The sequence below is a fragment of the Gopherus evgoodei genome, unplaced genomic scaffold, assembly GCF_007399415.2.
Source record: "Gopherus evgoodei ecotype Sinaloan lineage unplaced genomic scaffold, rGopEvg1_v1.p scaffold_42_arrow_ctg1, whole genome shotgun sequence".
NCBI classification, from domain to species: Eukaryota; Metazoa; Chordata; order Testudines; family Testudinidae; genus Gopherus; species Gopherus evgoodei.
In genome coordinates, this window is record NW_022060063.1 from 1773430 (window position 1) to 1787697 (window position 14268).

Here is a 14268-nt window from a genome sequence, read left to right on the forward strand (position 1 = left end):
CATCCATTGTGATCTCCAGCTTGTTCCATGCTAAGAGGGAATCCTGCCCCAACTACCTGCGCTTAGTTTTGGGAGCCATCCAGCTGCCTGTGCTGTACATGAATTTGGTGCTCTAAACCCGAAGCCCCAGTGGACATATAAGAAAGGGGGCTGAACGCGGCAGACCCACTAGCCAAAACCCAGCATTGGGGTGAAAAACTATGGCTAAAGCTTTCAAAGAATCTAACGTCCAGTATCTAAAGCCAGATCTAGGCACCTTGAGAAGCAGCTTGATTATTTGGAGACACTGGACTCCTGCTGATTTCAGCAACTCTGAAAAATCAGCCCACTTATTTAGGTGCCTAAATAGGGATGTAGGTACCAAACTTGAAAGCACCCAAATGGGAACAGATTGGTCCAAATACCCGTCCCTTGGTCAAATTCTAATGAATGGCCAATGACCTTCAAAATGCTGGACCTCTCTGGCTTCAGTTGGGGCTGATGCAAATGCTCAGCAATCCCTTTGCAATTTGGGTGCTGTGATTACAGCTGTGGAAGATTCCCAAGACATGATCCTGGCTGAGCCAATGCTTCATAGAGGCCAGGCCTTGGCTTTTCTTTATCTTATTAAAGGTAACTAGAAAATAATTTAATTTAAAATTAATTAGGTCCATTATGTCCACCAGTGGCTATTAGGATGGGCAGGGATGGTGTCCCTAGCCTCTGTTTACCAGAAGCTGGGAATGTGACAGGGGATGGATCACTTGGTGATTACCTGTTCTGTTTATTCCCTCTGGGGCATTGGTCACTGTCCAAAGACAGGATACTGGGCTAGGTGGACCTTTGGTCAGACCCAGTATGGCCGTTCTTATGTTAAAAATTAAGTGGGGAACTCAATGAAAATGGGACACTGCATCTAGCTCAAAGGCACTAAACTTGGTCATGCCAGTACAAGTGTGATCAGAATCAGGTCCAATATTTTAACCTCTACTGAAAGTCAAAGATAATGTCGCTCGTGTCTGGGCTGTTGAACACTCATCAGGCTTGTTTGCCGAGTGCACAAAGGAGCAGATTTGTCAGGCACCACCGCTTTGAGACAGCCATTACTGAATGTAATGAAGCCTGGCATTGGTGTGTTTGTTTAGGAGGCCCTATATCTCCTTCTGTAGAAATTCCAATCTGTTTGGGATCTAAACAAATAACATTTATGGGTCAGCGAAGATCAGTATGAACAATTTCTTTGCGATTATCGCAGCTTACAGACTGAAGATGGAACGTCGTATTTAGATACATCTGATGGAGACATGGGGAAGATGCTCCATGCACAGCCTGCATGAAAGGGGTTGTAATTAGCCAGCAGACAGCCGTTTGGGAACTTTACATTTTCCACGGCACTTTAAACAAAGCTACAGCAGACACAAGCAGAGCCAGCAGAAAGCAACTAATTTGCATCAAATGAACCATACTGCAGGAACTATTGTCTTGAAAGTGCTTTTGACTCTGAAAAGAGAGACTGTCTAAATTTCATCATCTCTCTGAGACGCCATAGTAAATGCGCCCACCATGCAAGCAAGCAGAAGTTTTCTTCTGCTCACTCTGCAAACTAATGCCAGGATCAAAGAGTTAAGCTGGGCTTTTCTCCTCATTCATCATTGCCTGTAATAACTGTTCTGTGGGTCAGTTTCAATGACACATGCACTTAGTTGGCCCAGTAGTAACTGATTAAGATTATGAGCAATCAGAACATAAAAATGGCCATACTGGATCAGACCAATGGTCCATCTAGCCCAATATCCTGTCTTCTGACAGGGGCTAATACCCAGTGCTTCAGAGGGACTGAACAGAACAGATAATCATCAAGTGATCCATCCCGTCACCCATTCCCAGCTTCTGGCTATAAGAGACTAGGGACACTTCAGAGCATAGTTTTACATCCCTTCTCATCCTGACTAATAGCCATTCATGAATGTATCCAGTTCTTTTTTAAACCCTGTTATAGTCTTAGCCTTCACAACATCCCCTGGCAAGGAATTCCACAGGTTGACTGCATTGTGTGAAGAAATAATTCCTTTTGTTGTTTTAAACCTGCTGTCCATTAATTTCATTTGGTGACCCCTAGTTCTTGTGTTATGAGAAGGTGTAGCAGAGTGATTCCTGCTCCTGCCTTGTGGGGCTTGAAACAGCCCAGGAGAGGGCTGTGGCTGGGGCAAGAAGACTGCGCTGATTAGAGGAAAGTAGGCTTAGCTGGGGCCATGCCCCAATTAGGTCCAGCTGGTCCCTATAAAAGGCTGTGAGCCAAAAGCCCAGGCAGTCTTCCTCTGCCTGTAGAGGGAGAAGGGCCTGTCTGCAGGGTGTCAAGATGGGAACCTAGTGTGGAGCAGGGCTGGGGAAAGGCTCCATTCCAACCCCAACCCCAACCCCACGGGGCGCTGCCACTAACTAACCCCAGCACAGAGAGACCAGGCACCTCCCTCACAGCCCGCCCCTCCCTGCATTGCCCGGCTAGCCCCGCCCCCAGCTGGGACGGGGTGACTTGAGCAGGCTCGTTCTGGTGCCCGAAGCGGGGGGGGGGGGTGTTAGAGCCTGGCTGTGGTCTCACAGCGGCGGGGGAGGGGGAGGAGTTTCCCGCTGGCTGCTCCGGAGCCGCCTTCGCACTAGGCCACGCGCTGGTTCGGCGCAGAGCCCGGTGGGTAACGGCTCGGGCAGGGGCCGCGCGTGGGCGGGGGAGCTTCCTCCTCCGTTCTTCAGGTGCCCCTGGCCGGGTGGGGGGAGATGCGGTCGTTGGGGGGGTGAGGGGCCTCTCTCGCTAGGTGCGGGTGGTTGGTTGACCGCAACCCCAGGCATACAGAGGCGGCGAGGAGGGCTCCACTCCGCGGCGTGCTGCAGCGAGGGTGGGCTTGTAGATGCAGGCAGCGGGCAGGGAGCCCCCCTGTGTGAGCGACGCGACCCTAGGAGCCAGAAGGAGGGACCTGCCTGCTGGATGCTTCCTGGGTGCTGCTCCAGCAGGTAAGCCCAGCTGGGACTCACTTGGCCCCCTGGCAGGTCCCTCTGGGCCAAGCAGGTGTGAAACCTTACCTGGCGGCCAAAGGGGGAGACCTGCAGAGAAGGGAGTGGGGTGGGCTTGGGGAGGCGAGGCCAGCACCAAGCCACTTGCCTTTCTCCCTGCCTGCACTGCAACAGATTTGGGTTTATCTTTATATTAAGGGGCGAATTCACATGCAGAATTCTCATTGACTTCAATACGTGTTCTATGCATATAATGACGCCTGGAGATAGCCCATAATTTACACCTGACAGAAGCAGACATGGGACTTTATTACACTGCTGAAGAATAAAGTTTATCTAATATTTGTGCATATCTCAGACACTTGAATGTGTGCCCATGTCTGTTGCAATAGATGACACTCTAGATAGGTTGTAATCTCTGCTCCTTTGTTTTCTTTTAGTTTGTCAACTATAACACTTTATTGTGCTCACATGGAAAAATATAGTAAATTTGATTTACAGCCTTATTAATGCTCCCTGTTCGACTTTGGTAAACTGTCCTGGGTATTTTTATGACCTTCATTACTGTGGTATCTGTGCACCTCACAATCATAGAATCATAGAACTGGAAGGGACCCCCAGAGGTCATATAGTCCAGTTGCCTGAACTCAAGGCAGGACTAAGTATTATCTAGACCATCTGTGACAGGTGTTTGTCCAACCTGCTCTTAAAAATCCTCAGTGATGGAGATTCCACAACAGCCGTAGGCAATTTATTCCAGTGCTTAACCACTCTGACAGGAAGTTTTTCCTAACGTCTAACCTAAACCGCCCTGGCTGCAATTTAGCCCATTGCTTCTTGTCCTCTCCTCAGAGGTTAAGAAGAACAATTCTTCTCCCTCCTCCTTGTAACAATGTTTTATGTACTTGGAAACTGTTATCATGTCCCCTCTCCGTCTTCTCTTCTCCAGACTAAACAAACCCACTTTTTTTCAATCTTCCCTCATAGGTCATGTTTTCTAGACCTTGAATCATTTTTTTGCTCTTCTCTGGACTTTCTCCACAATCTTTAACATATTTATCCTCACAAGTCCCTCAGAGGCAGAGAAGTGCTAATATCCCCATTTTACAGATAGCCTCTCTGTGCATCAGTTCCCTAAGGCCCGGATCCTCAAGCTATTTAGGCACTTAACTCCCATTAAAATCAATGGTAGTTAGGTGCTTATTTACCTTTGAGGATCTGAACTGTAAGTGGCTTACCCAAGGTCTGTGATGGAGCAGGGAAGCTGGGTCTCCCAAGTCCTATGCTAGCACCTTAACCACTGCACCCTCATCTCTTTTATTTTTCATCCTAATCTGTGACTCTCCATACTTTCATTGGTTGTCATTAATGTAATATTCTTCTAAACAAGATTGTAGTAGAGCAGTGCACTGAAGTAACTGCCACCCCTTTTTTTAACACACACTCTCCGCTAATGATTTCTGTAGGCGCCATGTCACTCTTCTCATCGAATGAAATGTTGCTCAGATTGATGAAAGGGCAACAGATATGTTAATTTACAATACTTGGCTATGAAGGGCTAGATTATGCCTTTATACCTCAGTCCTGAGTAGATACATAGAGCTGAAACACCCCTATGGGAGCTCAGCAAGGGATTTCCCTGTGGGGAGACACAATCCGTCCATGAACTTCCAGATAAGCATGCTACTCCTAGTCCTGTGCTTAGCCTGCTCTAGTCATTCTTCTTCTCTTTCTTTGAGGAGATTTATCTTCCTGGGGTGTGCAGAGAGGAATCAGTCTCTGTGGTCCCTCAAATGCAGTGACTATGGCTGGCCATTTGGCAGGGCTTCATTGGGGAAAGGTTTTGTGCCTCCACCAGCATCAGCACCAGCACAAGGGCAAGTTGCAATCTGGTCTTAAGCAAAGCTGTTAATTGGACAAACTTGTGTTCAGTTACTGGTAATAGTTGAAGGCCTGATCCTGCAAATGCACATGTGAGGAACTTTACTCCTGTGAGTAGTCCCACTGAAAGTCAGTGGACCCACTCATGCACGATACTAAGCACTCTGCCCCTAGGCTTTAGTCACTATAATGTCCTAAGTGGGCCATAAGCCTGAGCCTTCCGGAAAGTCACTCTAGGCCTTAGTGGCAAAAGGACTAGCTAGTCTGTTTTTAGAACTAGAGGTCACCAAATTAATAGGCAGCAGGTTTAAAACAAACAAAAGGAAGCATTTCTTCACACAGTCAATCTGTGGAACTCTTTGCCATGGGATGTTGTGAAGATGAAGACTGAAGAAAGGAAAGAATAGAATAAGGACAGTGCACTTCAAATAAAGCAGACATCAACAAACTCAGGCCATGGCTACACTGGCGCTTTACAGCACTGCAACTTTCGCGCTCAGGGGTGTGAAAAAAACACCCCCCTGAGCTCTGCAAGATACAGCGCTGTAAAGCCTCAGTGTAAACAGTGCCGCAGCGCTGGGAGCGCGGCTCCCAGCGCTGCAAGCTACACCCGTAGAGGATGTGGAGTACGTGCAGCACTGGGAGAGCTCTCTCCCAGCGCTGGCGCTGCGACCACACTCGAAACTCCACGGCAGTGCTCTGAAGTGCAAGTGTAGCCATACCCTCAGAATGTGTAGGGAAGAAAATGGGTTGGGAAGAAATCTTAAGAGAAGTAGGAGTTCAGGAGAGCTGAGGGTTTCTCAAGAAGACAGTATTAAAGGCACAAAGGCAAACTATCCTGATGCACACAACGCACAGTCAACCAGTGGAACTCTTTGCCAGAGGATGTTGTAAAGGCCAAGACTATAACAGGGTTCAGAAAAGAACTAGATAAATTCCTGGAGGATAGGTCCATCGATGGCTATTAGCCAGGATGGTGTCCCTAGACTGTTTGCCCGAAGCTGGGAATGGGCAACAGGGGATGGATCACTTGATGATTACCTGTTCTGTTCATTCCCTCTGAAGCACCTGGGATTGGCCACTGTTGGAAGAAAGGATACTGGGGCTACATGGCCCTTTGGTCTGACCCAGTATGGTCATTCTTATGTTCTTTTCTCTGGCATAGCCCTGGCCTACATTTAAAATTTAGTTCGACTTAGATCTCATAGAAGCGTGAATTTTTCACACCACGTAGCACTGTAATTAAGCTAACCTAGACCCTGGTGTAGACACGGCTAGGTTGACAGAAGAATTCTTGCAGTAACCTAGCTGCCACCACACTGGAAGGAGGTTTACTAGAGTGATGGAAAACCCCTTCCATTGATGTAGAAAGTGTCTACACTATGGTGCTGCAGCAGGACACACTGATTCCAGACCTCTGTGTTGTAGTTTCCTTCAGCTGTTAGTGGCTGAAGCTGGGGCTGAAGGCAGGACTGGGGGCCTCCCCTCTGTGACTGTGGCTGGAGCCAGAGCTAGAACCGGGACCCTTCACTCCCCTGCCCTACAATTGCATGTGACTTTGCAACCGGAATCCTGCACCTCTATCCTGCAGCTTCAGCTGGGGGCTGGAGCTGGAGCCCTGTGCCCCTGGCCCTGTGGCTTCTGCTGGGGGCTGGAGTTGGGGCCATGAGTCCTTGCCCTGTGGCTTGTGGTGCGGGCTGCAGCAGGGGCTGAACAATCCCTCTTGCAGCTTCCTAGGGCTCCCTCTCATGGCTCGGTGCCCCCATGTCTGTTGTGTCCTCTCCCCCCCATCCCCCCATGTTCGCCCAATGTGTCCTGATATTTCACTCTTGCGATCTGGTCACCCTACTGTTAGTCCTTGTCTTCTGGCAACACCCTGACCCGTTATGAGGGCTGTGTTACTTCAGAAGCCCAACCCACGGCTGAATCTCCAGCTCAGGCTGCAGTGGACGGGGCCTGTGGCTAAATCCAGATTGCAGACCTGGGGTTTAAAAGACCCTTGGAAAGTGGATTCAGTTCTGATGTTCCATGGTTGCTCCCAGAACTGGGACAGAGCAAAAGTGCCCACAGCTCAGGACGGCCAGTGGTGCTAATAACCCTTAGCTCTTCTCTTAGCTTCTCCTCAGTAAATCGCACAATTAGGGGGGCCTGACACGTGACTTTTGAATACTTGCGGTGGGCCATACTGTCCTGGTTCAAGAGGGGTCTCTGAACAGGAATAACAGGGGGCTGTAGGTCAGGAGTGAGGGGCATCTGCAGAGCCGTGAGTGGGGAGAACCCAGGACTGGAATAGCTGCAAGTCAGCAGTGAGGAGCATGGGTAGAGCAGGTGGGACAAACCAGCGCTGACATAGCAGGGGCTGCAATCAGCAGTGAAGGGCACTGGTGGAGCTGGGAGTGGGTGGGAGGCCAGGGCTGGCATAGCAGAGGGGCTGCGGAGAGGAGTGACGGGCACTGACGGAGCTGGTAGTGGGTGAGAGCCCAGGGCTGGGGTAGCAGGGAGGCTTGCCTGCACATTCCTCCCCAGGGCAGCTGTGCCACGGTACCGCTGTAGTGAAGACGCTTCTGTCTGCGTGGTTAAGACCCATCCGTGAGAGGCGGTAGCTATACTCCCGTCGACATAGCACTGTCTACACCAGGGGCTAGGTCGGTCTAACTGCATCACTCGGGGGGCAGGATGTGTGGATTTTTCACACTCCTGAAGGACGTAGTTATCCCAGTATAAGGCTGTAGTGTAGACCTAGCCTAATGAACCTGTCCTGCACAAGTGAAAGGCAGTGATCTGTACAGCCAGCCCCGCCTGTGGAGTGGTCCCACTGAGGAGCAAGGAGGTGGATTTTACCCCTGTATATGACATCAGAGCCCGAGACTGGCATGCTGCATCCAGCTCTGGGGTGCACATTTTAAAAAGACCGTGGGCAGCTTGGAGACAGTGCAGGGAGGAGCCACAGAATTGATCCAAGAACTGGAGCAAAGGCCAGCTGGGGAGAGGCCTAGAGCTCAGCCTCCTTAGCACCTCTGGAAGGAGAAGGGACTTAATTTCAGTGTCTGAGTCTTTTCCAGGGGAGAACAATACTGGGTGCCAAAGAGCTTTTCAATGTAGTGGGGAAGGCAGAGCAAGAACCACTGGCTGGAAGTTAGAGCCAGACCAGATCAGATTGGAAATAAGGCACCGATTTTGCAGTGGAAGGGTGATTGCTGCCCCCCGGCGAGGGGTGGATTCGCCATCTCGGGGGGTTTCAGAGCCAGCCTTTATGGAAGGGGCTTTAGCCAAAGGCAGGTAATTGGCTAAGTGCAGGAAGACCTGGGGAAGTTCTCTGGCCTGTCAAACAGGACGTGGGCCTGGATGATTTGATGGTTCCGTCTGGCCTTACACTCACTCTCTCCTGTCTCTTCGCTGCCAGTTGTTGCATTTTTAACATCTCAAATCCAGATTAGCTGCGGGCAGGGAAGGAAGAAGGCGGATTATCTGGTTTCATTCCCAGCAATTGAGTTAATTTGGTTTCAGGTCCGGATTTGGAAGGACTCATTCAACAGAGCTGGCTAAAGAGGCTTCTCCTAAGTGGCGCATGGCTGTGTCACATGAAGAGCTTTTGGCTTGGCTGTGGGGAAAGTTTAATGGCTTGTCAGAGTTTGAGGGCAGTGTAGTCTAAGAGTCAGGACTCCTGGGTTCTACCCTTGCCTCTGGCAGGGGAGTGAGGTCTAGTGGTTAGAGCTGGGAATGAAGACTGTGGGAGGGGAGCATTCTCTAGTGCAGCGATTCTCAAACTGGAGGGCAGATCTCTCAAGGGAGGCATGAGGGACGTGTCATGGGAGGTGTGAGCTGAGTGCTTTTTAAGAGCACTGGCTGTCTGCCTCTGGTGTCAGGGGCTCATGCAGCAGGGCTGTGCACTCCTGGGAGGCGGGAATAAAGGGGACAGCCAGAGCCCCACCACTAGGGTCGGGCTCTCCATCCTCCTGTCTCAATCCCTGTCTGGGGAGGTGGTGGGGCTCCAGCTGTCAGCCCCAGGGTGGCAGCAGCAGTGCAGAAGTAAGGATGACATTGGGGTGCTAAGTCTGCTATGAATAGTGATACTGATGAATATCATTTCTTCACATCGCTGTTCTTATTTCTGTGCAGTCGCTGCTCTACGCTCTGCCTTCAGAGCGGGGGTGGGTGGGTGGTATATGTACCTGAGTGGTACCATGACACCCCCTAGTAAATAATGTACAGTGCCAAGCACAGTGGGTCCCTGGGCCATGACTCTGGGTCCTAGATAGGATTATAAGCCTGGATAAGGGAGCTGCTGAAGGGTCTAACTAGTAGACTGGGATCTTTCCTGTATAGGGCTAAATGGCTACAAAGATAAAATAGCAGCAGGAAAGTTAAGAGCAACAAGCAGGAGGGTAGCGGTGAGCTGAAGGGGGCTGATCCAGGTGGCAGCAGCTGCAGGGAAGGAGGCTCTTGTCTTGTGCCCGCTTGGAAGGGAGTAGAAAGACACGAGGGTGTCTTTGACTTGGCTTTTGAACTTCCAGGGGGCCCTAGCAGTGCCTGGAGAGGCTGCTCGCTGTGAGCTGGAGCAGAGGAGACCAGCGCTTTTGTAGAGTCTCAGGCCTTGGAAATGCTCTAGCTGTGTTGGAGACAGAGCAACTCAGATAGCACCACCCCTTGTTGATCATGTGATGAGAAGGCCCCGTCCCATGCCCTGGCAAGGAGAGGGGTGGGAACAGGTGTGTGTTAGCAGGTGCCTAGCGAAACTGACACAGGCTGGGAGCGGCCCCAGATTCTCCTGTGACAGCCCCGTCTGTGTGTCTGGCGTCCCTCATGTTGTCCTCCAGCAGGCCAAGGCAGAGAGTTACGGCTCCAGATTCTGCAGCCAGGCCTGCGTTTCTTCTTCACCTGATTCAGATGCGGAGAGACTCACAACCCCAAGTAAAGGATGGAACCAGCTGGTGAATGCAGTTCAGCCTGCCTGAGGTCTAGTCAATGCGATGGCCCCAGCCTCTTTGGACAAGAGTCTAATTTGGCTTTGACGTCAGTAGAATTTGGGGAGGGGGTTTCACCAGAGAGAACGGCTTTTAGGGGCTGCAGGTAACACCACTATCAGCCGGTGTGTGACCACTGCTCACTATGAGCCATGCCCTACGGGGCCAGCCAGAATCCGGTGCTTCATAGGGGCAAAACAAACAGATGGTTTATGGTAGCACCCAGGAGCCCCAGTCAGGGACCAAGGCCCCATTTGCAAGGCGTTGTAGATTATTCATTAGGTATATTATGGTAGTGCCCAGGAGCACCAGTCATGGGCCAGGACCCCATTGTGCTGGGTGCTGTACATTATTTATTAGGTGTATTATGGTAGCAGCCAGGAGTGCCAGTCATGGGTCAGGGTACCATTGTGCTGGGCACAACAAAAAGATGGTACTTGGCCCGAAGAGCTGACAATCTTATTGCTTAGCTTGGCTGTGTAAGGGGCCCAGGAGACAGGCCCGGCAGTTCCCTGAGCGGGGCATGCCTTGGAGGGGTTCTGTGTGCAGGACTCAGGATTCAAAGTCTTTGTTGTATTGTCGTCCCCCCCCACAGTAGGGGGTCCCTGGATCCCCTCCATTCAAGAGGTGTTGGACAGGATTGGTTCTCTTGCTGCATGGGGCCAGATCCTTAGTTCAGCTGCGCTCGTGTCCAGCCTGGCAGAAAGGAAGGGGTCTTAGAGCCATGGCCCATCTAGCCTGCCACTCCACCACTATCGCTGACTGGGGGCTTTGCTAGGAGCATATCGCTAGCTGGCCTGAAAGCAGCCTCTGAGCCACTTCCCCGAGGGGTCCTTCCACCAGCCAGTGGATCCTGGCTCAGGGCACAGCCATCCTGTCTGAGCCCCACCACTAATTTCCTTCTCTTTCCCTCGCAGAGATCCTCAGCATTGTCTTTTGCAGCATGAAGAAGGAAAGAGAATGGAAGGTAAGGCTGCCGGGCCTGCTGCCCTGGTATCCCCCTGGGGATATGCTATATCCATATATTGTGTTCTTCCCCCTCCAGCCTCTTGGGATTCATTAGGAACCTGAGGTTTTCCAAGCTGGATCAGATCCCTGCTCTGTCTAGCCCATCATCCGTCCCCAGCTAGGCTTGGGTATGTCTGCCTTCCCGCTGCACTGGATCAGATCCAGCTTGTCCAGCCAGCCCCATATCTCCCCACACACCAGATCAGACCACTGGGCCCAGTGAGCCAGCCTGGGTGGGAGGAGGAGCAGCAGAGCGCCAAGCATGGGGGCAGTATGCACCATTGGGCAGGTAGGTTATTGAGCCCCCGGCATGGACTGGACTGGGGTGTGTGAAGCAGAGGGCTAGGCCGGTGCGGCAGAGGGAGCACAGGGGACTAGCTTTCCCAGTGGCTGGATCTGGTGCAGCGGGATGCTGGGCTGCACAGAGCAATGGGTTCATTAGGCATGGCAGGGAGGCGGTGGAGATGTTGGGCCAATGTCCTACAGGGCTTTCCTAGGGGAACACAGAGACTCCCCTTGTTCCACTTCTCCGTGCCCTGCTCCTGGTTCTGTCCAAGGGCTGGGGAGTGGGTATCCAGTGGATCAGAGCAGGGCACTGGGAGCTAGGACTCCTGGGTTCTGTCCCTGCCTCTTGCGCTCACCCTGTCACCTGGGCGAAGAGGCTGATCTCCTCCAGTCTAGGAGGATTGAACCATTCCGAATGGCCAGGTGTCCCAGGTTTGTCTCCGTCTCCTACATCTCCTACCAGCCACTCTGCTCGGAGCTGCTCTCCTTGTCGCTCCTCACGCAGTCCTTAGCACAGTCAGCTCAGCCAAGTGCAGGCTTGGTAACGGCCCTGCCACTCTGCTGTGGAAGGGGCTGGGTCGGGAGCCATCGGCTCTGCCGTTAGCAGTCGCTCTGCTCCCTTGGCTGTGCCGTGGATGATGATGGTGGGAGGCTGGGCTCAGGGCAGTGAGTAGCTCCCCTCTCGCTACCCCAGGTGCTGATCATGGACCACCCCAGCGCGCGCATCCTCTCGTCGTGCTGCAAGATGTCTGACATCGTGGATGAAGGCATCATGCGTGAGTGGCCCCTCCCTCCCATCTGCTCCCCCCGCCAGGGCTCCCCTCTCCCTTGGACACACCTCACAGTCGGGGAGTTGACTTGTCTACATTCATGTTTGCATCTAGTTTCCCCCCTTTGCAGCCCCGTAGACGCCCTCCTTGCTATTGGAACCTTCCCAGCCAGGTCTAGTTCCCTTAGCCCAGTGCTTTCAGCCCCTGGAACCTCTTCACTGCTTTTCTCAGACTCCCGTTAACTCCTCGCTGCTTCTCCCCCACGCTGCGGGCAGGGTCCTGGCTGGGGAGGGGGAATGCTGGCTCCCTGCTTCAGGGTGGAGGAGCCCTGGGGTTGAGGGGCACAGAGCTGAGCCAGGACTCTAGCGGGGTACCCTCAGCACAGTACAGAGGGACGTTCCCTCCCTGCTCCATACTGTTGCAGTCCACGGCCCCACATCAAACCGGCTGCTGCATTGTAGCCTGTGGAACCCCCCAGCCTGTTGCCAGCGAACATCCCTGTTCCCCTTGGCTTTCCCTTCTCCCCATCCCGGTGGAGAGCGGCTGGGGCGGGTGGCTAGGACACACTTACTCACACCCAGTGTCTGCTCTCTCCTAGTTGTGGAAGATATTGATAAGTTCCGGGAGCCAATCCCCAGCCTGGAGGCCATCTACCTGCTCAGCCTTGTGGAGAAGATAGGAGCTCGGGCCTGGAGTAGTTGGATGGGGAGCTGGGGAGACCCTGGGGTAGCTCCTAGTGCTGCCTGGAGGTGGCGCTGCCCAGGAGGGATGCACAGCACAATGTCAGGATGGGAAAGGGGCCAGTAGGGGCTCCCCAAAAGGCTGCTTCCCCGGAGCTGGGCTTCGTGTTCTTTGCCACGTGAAGCACAGACTGTCCCCCAGACCTCTCCGCAGTGCAGTCCCATGGGGGTTGGATGGGAAGGTGCAGCAGGCGGAGAGAGGCGACGTCAGCTGAGACTGAAAGCAAAGGAGAATCGCTGAGGCAGGCGCTGTGGGGGTGGAGGCTCCTGTGTCTGCAGCAGGGAGTCGAGTGGAAGGAGACCAGGGGCAGGGGGCGCTGGCAGGGCAGGGTGAAGCCCAGAACCCGCAGGGGCTGCGCTTGGAGGGAGCGCTGTAGGAGAGGACTGTGAGCTGGGGCTTGGGACAGGGCAGCCAGGTTCTCACCTGTCACAGTGGCCGGTTGCAGAGTCCAATCAGCTTCCGAACATGCTACCTGGCTAGCTGGTGTGGCAAACCTGCGGGTGCCCAGTGTGGTGCCCGGGGAGGGAGCAGGCCCTGATGGCGGCTGGCTGGGATTGCTGCTCATCTGGCTGTTCCCTGGGCACTGCTCAGAGCCCACTTAGTTCAGCAGCAAAGCCAATGCCAGGTCCCGTCTGTGGCCGGGCATGGACACTTGTGTGCCAGCGAGAGACGTGGCTGGGCCCTGAGACTGTCCCGGGCACATGGTCACATGCCCTGCTCCAGGTGGGGAGGGAGCCCAGAGGCATGGGAGTGAAAACCAGCCCACCTCCCGATGACATCATGCTGGGCCCTGAGTCCCCAGGGGCTGGGCATGGGCTGGGCCCTTAGGGCAGCAGGGAGGGGGCTCGGCCGGTGCTGACAACTCTCCTTCCCCCTTTGCAGTCGGTGCAGGCTCTGATCAGTGATTTCCAGGGCACCCACACCTTCAACTACAAGGCAGCTCACGTCTTCTTCGTCAGCCGTGAGTATCAGAGGGTGGCGGATCCCCCAGCTGGGAGCCTGGCCAGCGGCACACGGGGGGTGGGGGGTCTCTCTCTGCCAGCAGGCCAGTGCCCCAGCAGGCCAGACCGAACGACCTCACCTATCCCTTCCCCCCTTCTGCCCCACGGGCCTGCCTCCAGCCAACACGGCTCACAACATGCACCCAGAAAGGCAGCCTCTGGCTACCATTCCCAGCATGCATTGCTCCATCAGTCCCAACTGGGGTGGTGAGATGGGACACCACCAGAATACCCAGTGTGTCAGGGTCACATCTGCTTCTCCCCATTCCAGCGGCACGGGGATCCCAAGTCCCCGTTCCTCCTTGTGCATCATTTGGAGTTATACAGTCTGGTCACTTCCCCCTGTGGAGGGGCTGAGGGCAGGGTGTGAGACAAGGGCTACATAGGAGAGATTGTGCCCCCCCCCCCACTGCTGATGCTGCAGAAGGCGAGAACCCGGCGTGACTCTGGTTTGGTGGGGCTGGACTCATCGTTTACTCCTGTGTGGCCCCGCTGGCTTGCCCAGGTTCCCCACAGGTGTGCAGCACTACGCCCCTGCTGTGCCCGTCCTGACCCTGTCTGTGGGGGCTGGAGCTGTGCTGGGGCTCCTGAGCCCTGTACCTGTCACCCCCACCCAGTGCCTTTGCCTTGCAG

At 53.6% G+C, this 14268-nt stretch overlaps 1 protein-coding gene across 1 annotated transcript in view; it reads left to right on the top strand.

The window, feature by feature from the left end:
- LOC115642578 overlaps nt 1-12881 on the top strand; it is a 53631-nt gene extending 40750 nt beyond the window's left edge. The window contains exons 10-11 of the mRNA XM_030546196.1: nt 10748-10797; nt 12492-12881. Coding sequence (XP_030402056.1) covers nt 10748-10797; nt 12492-12700 — 259 coding nt within the window. The 3' untranslated portion in view covers nt 12701-12881. The remainder of the gene's footprint in view (nt 1-10747; nt 10798-12491) is intronic.
- Nucleotides 12882-14268: the final 1387 nt, after the last annotated feature.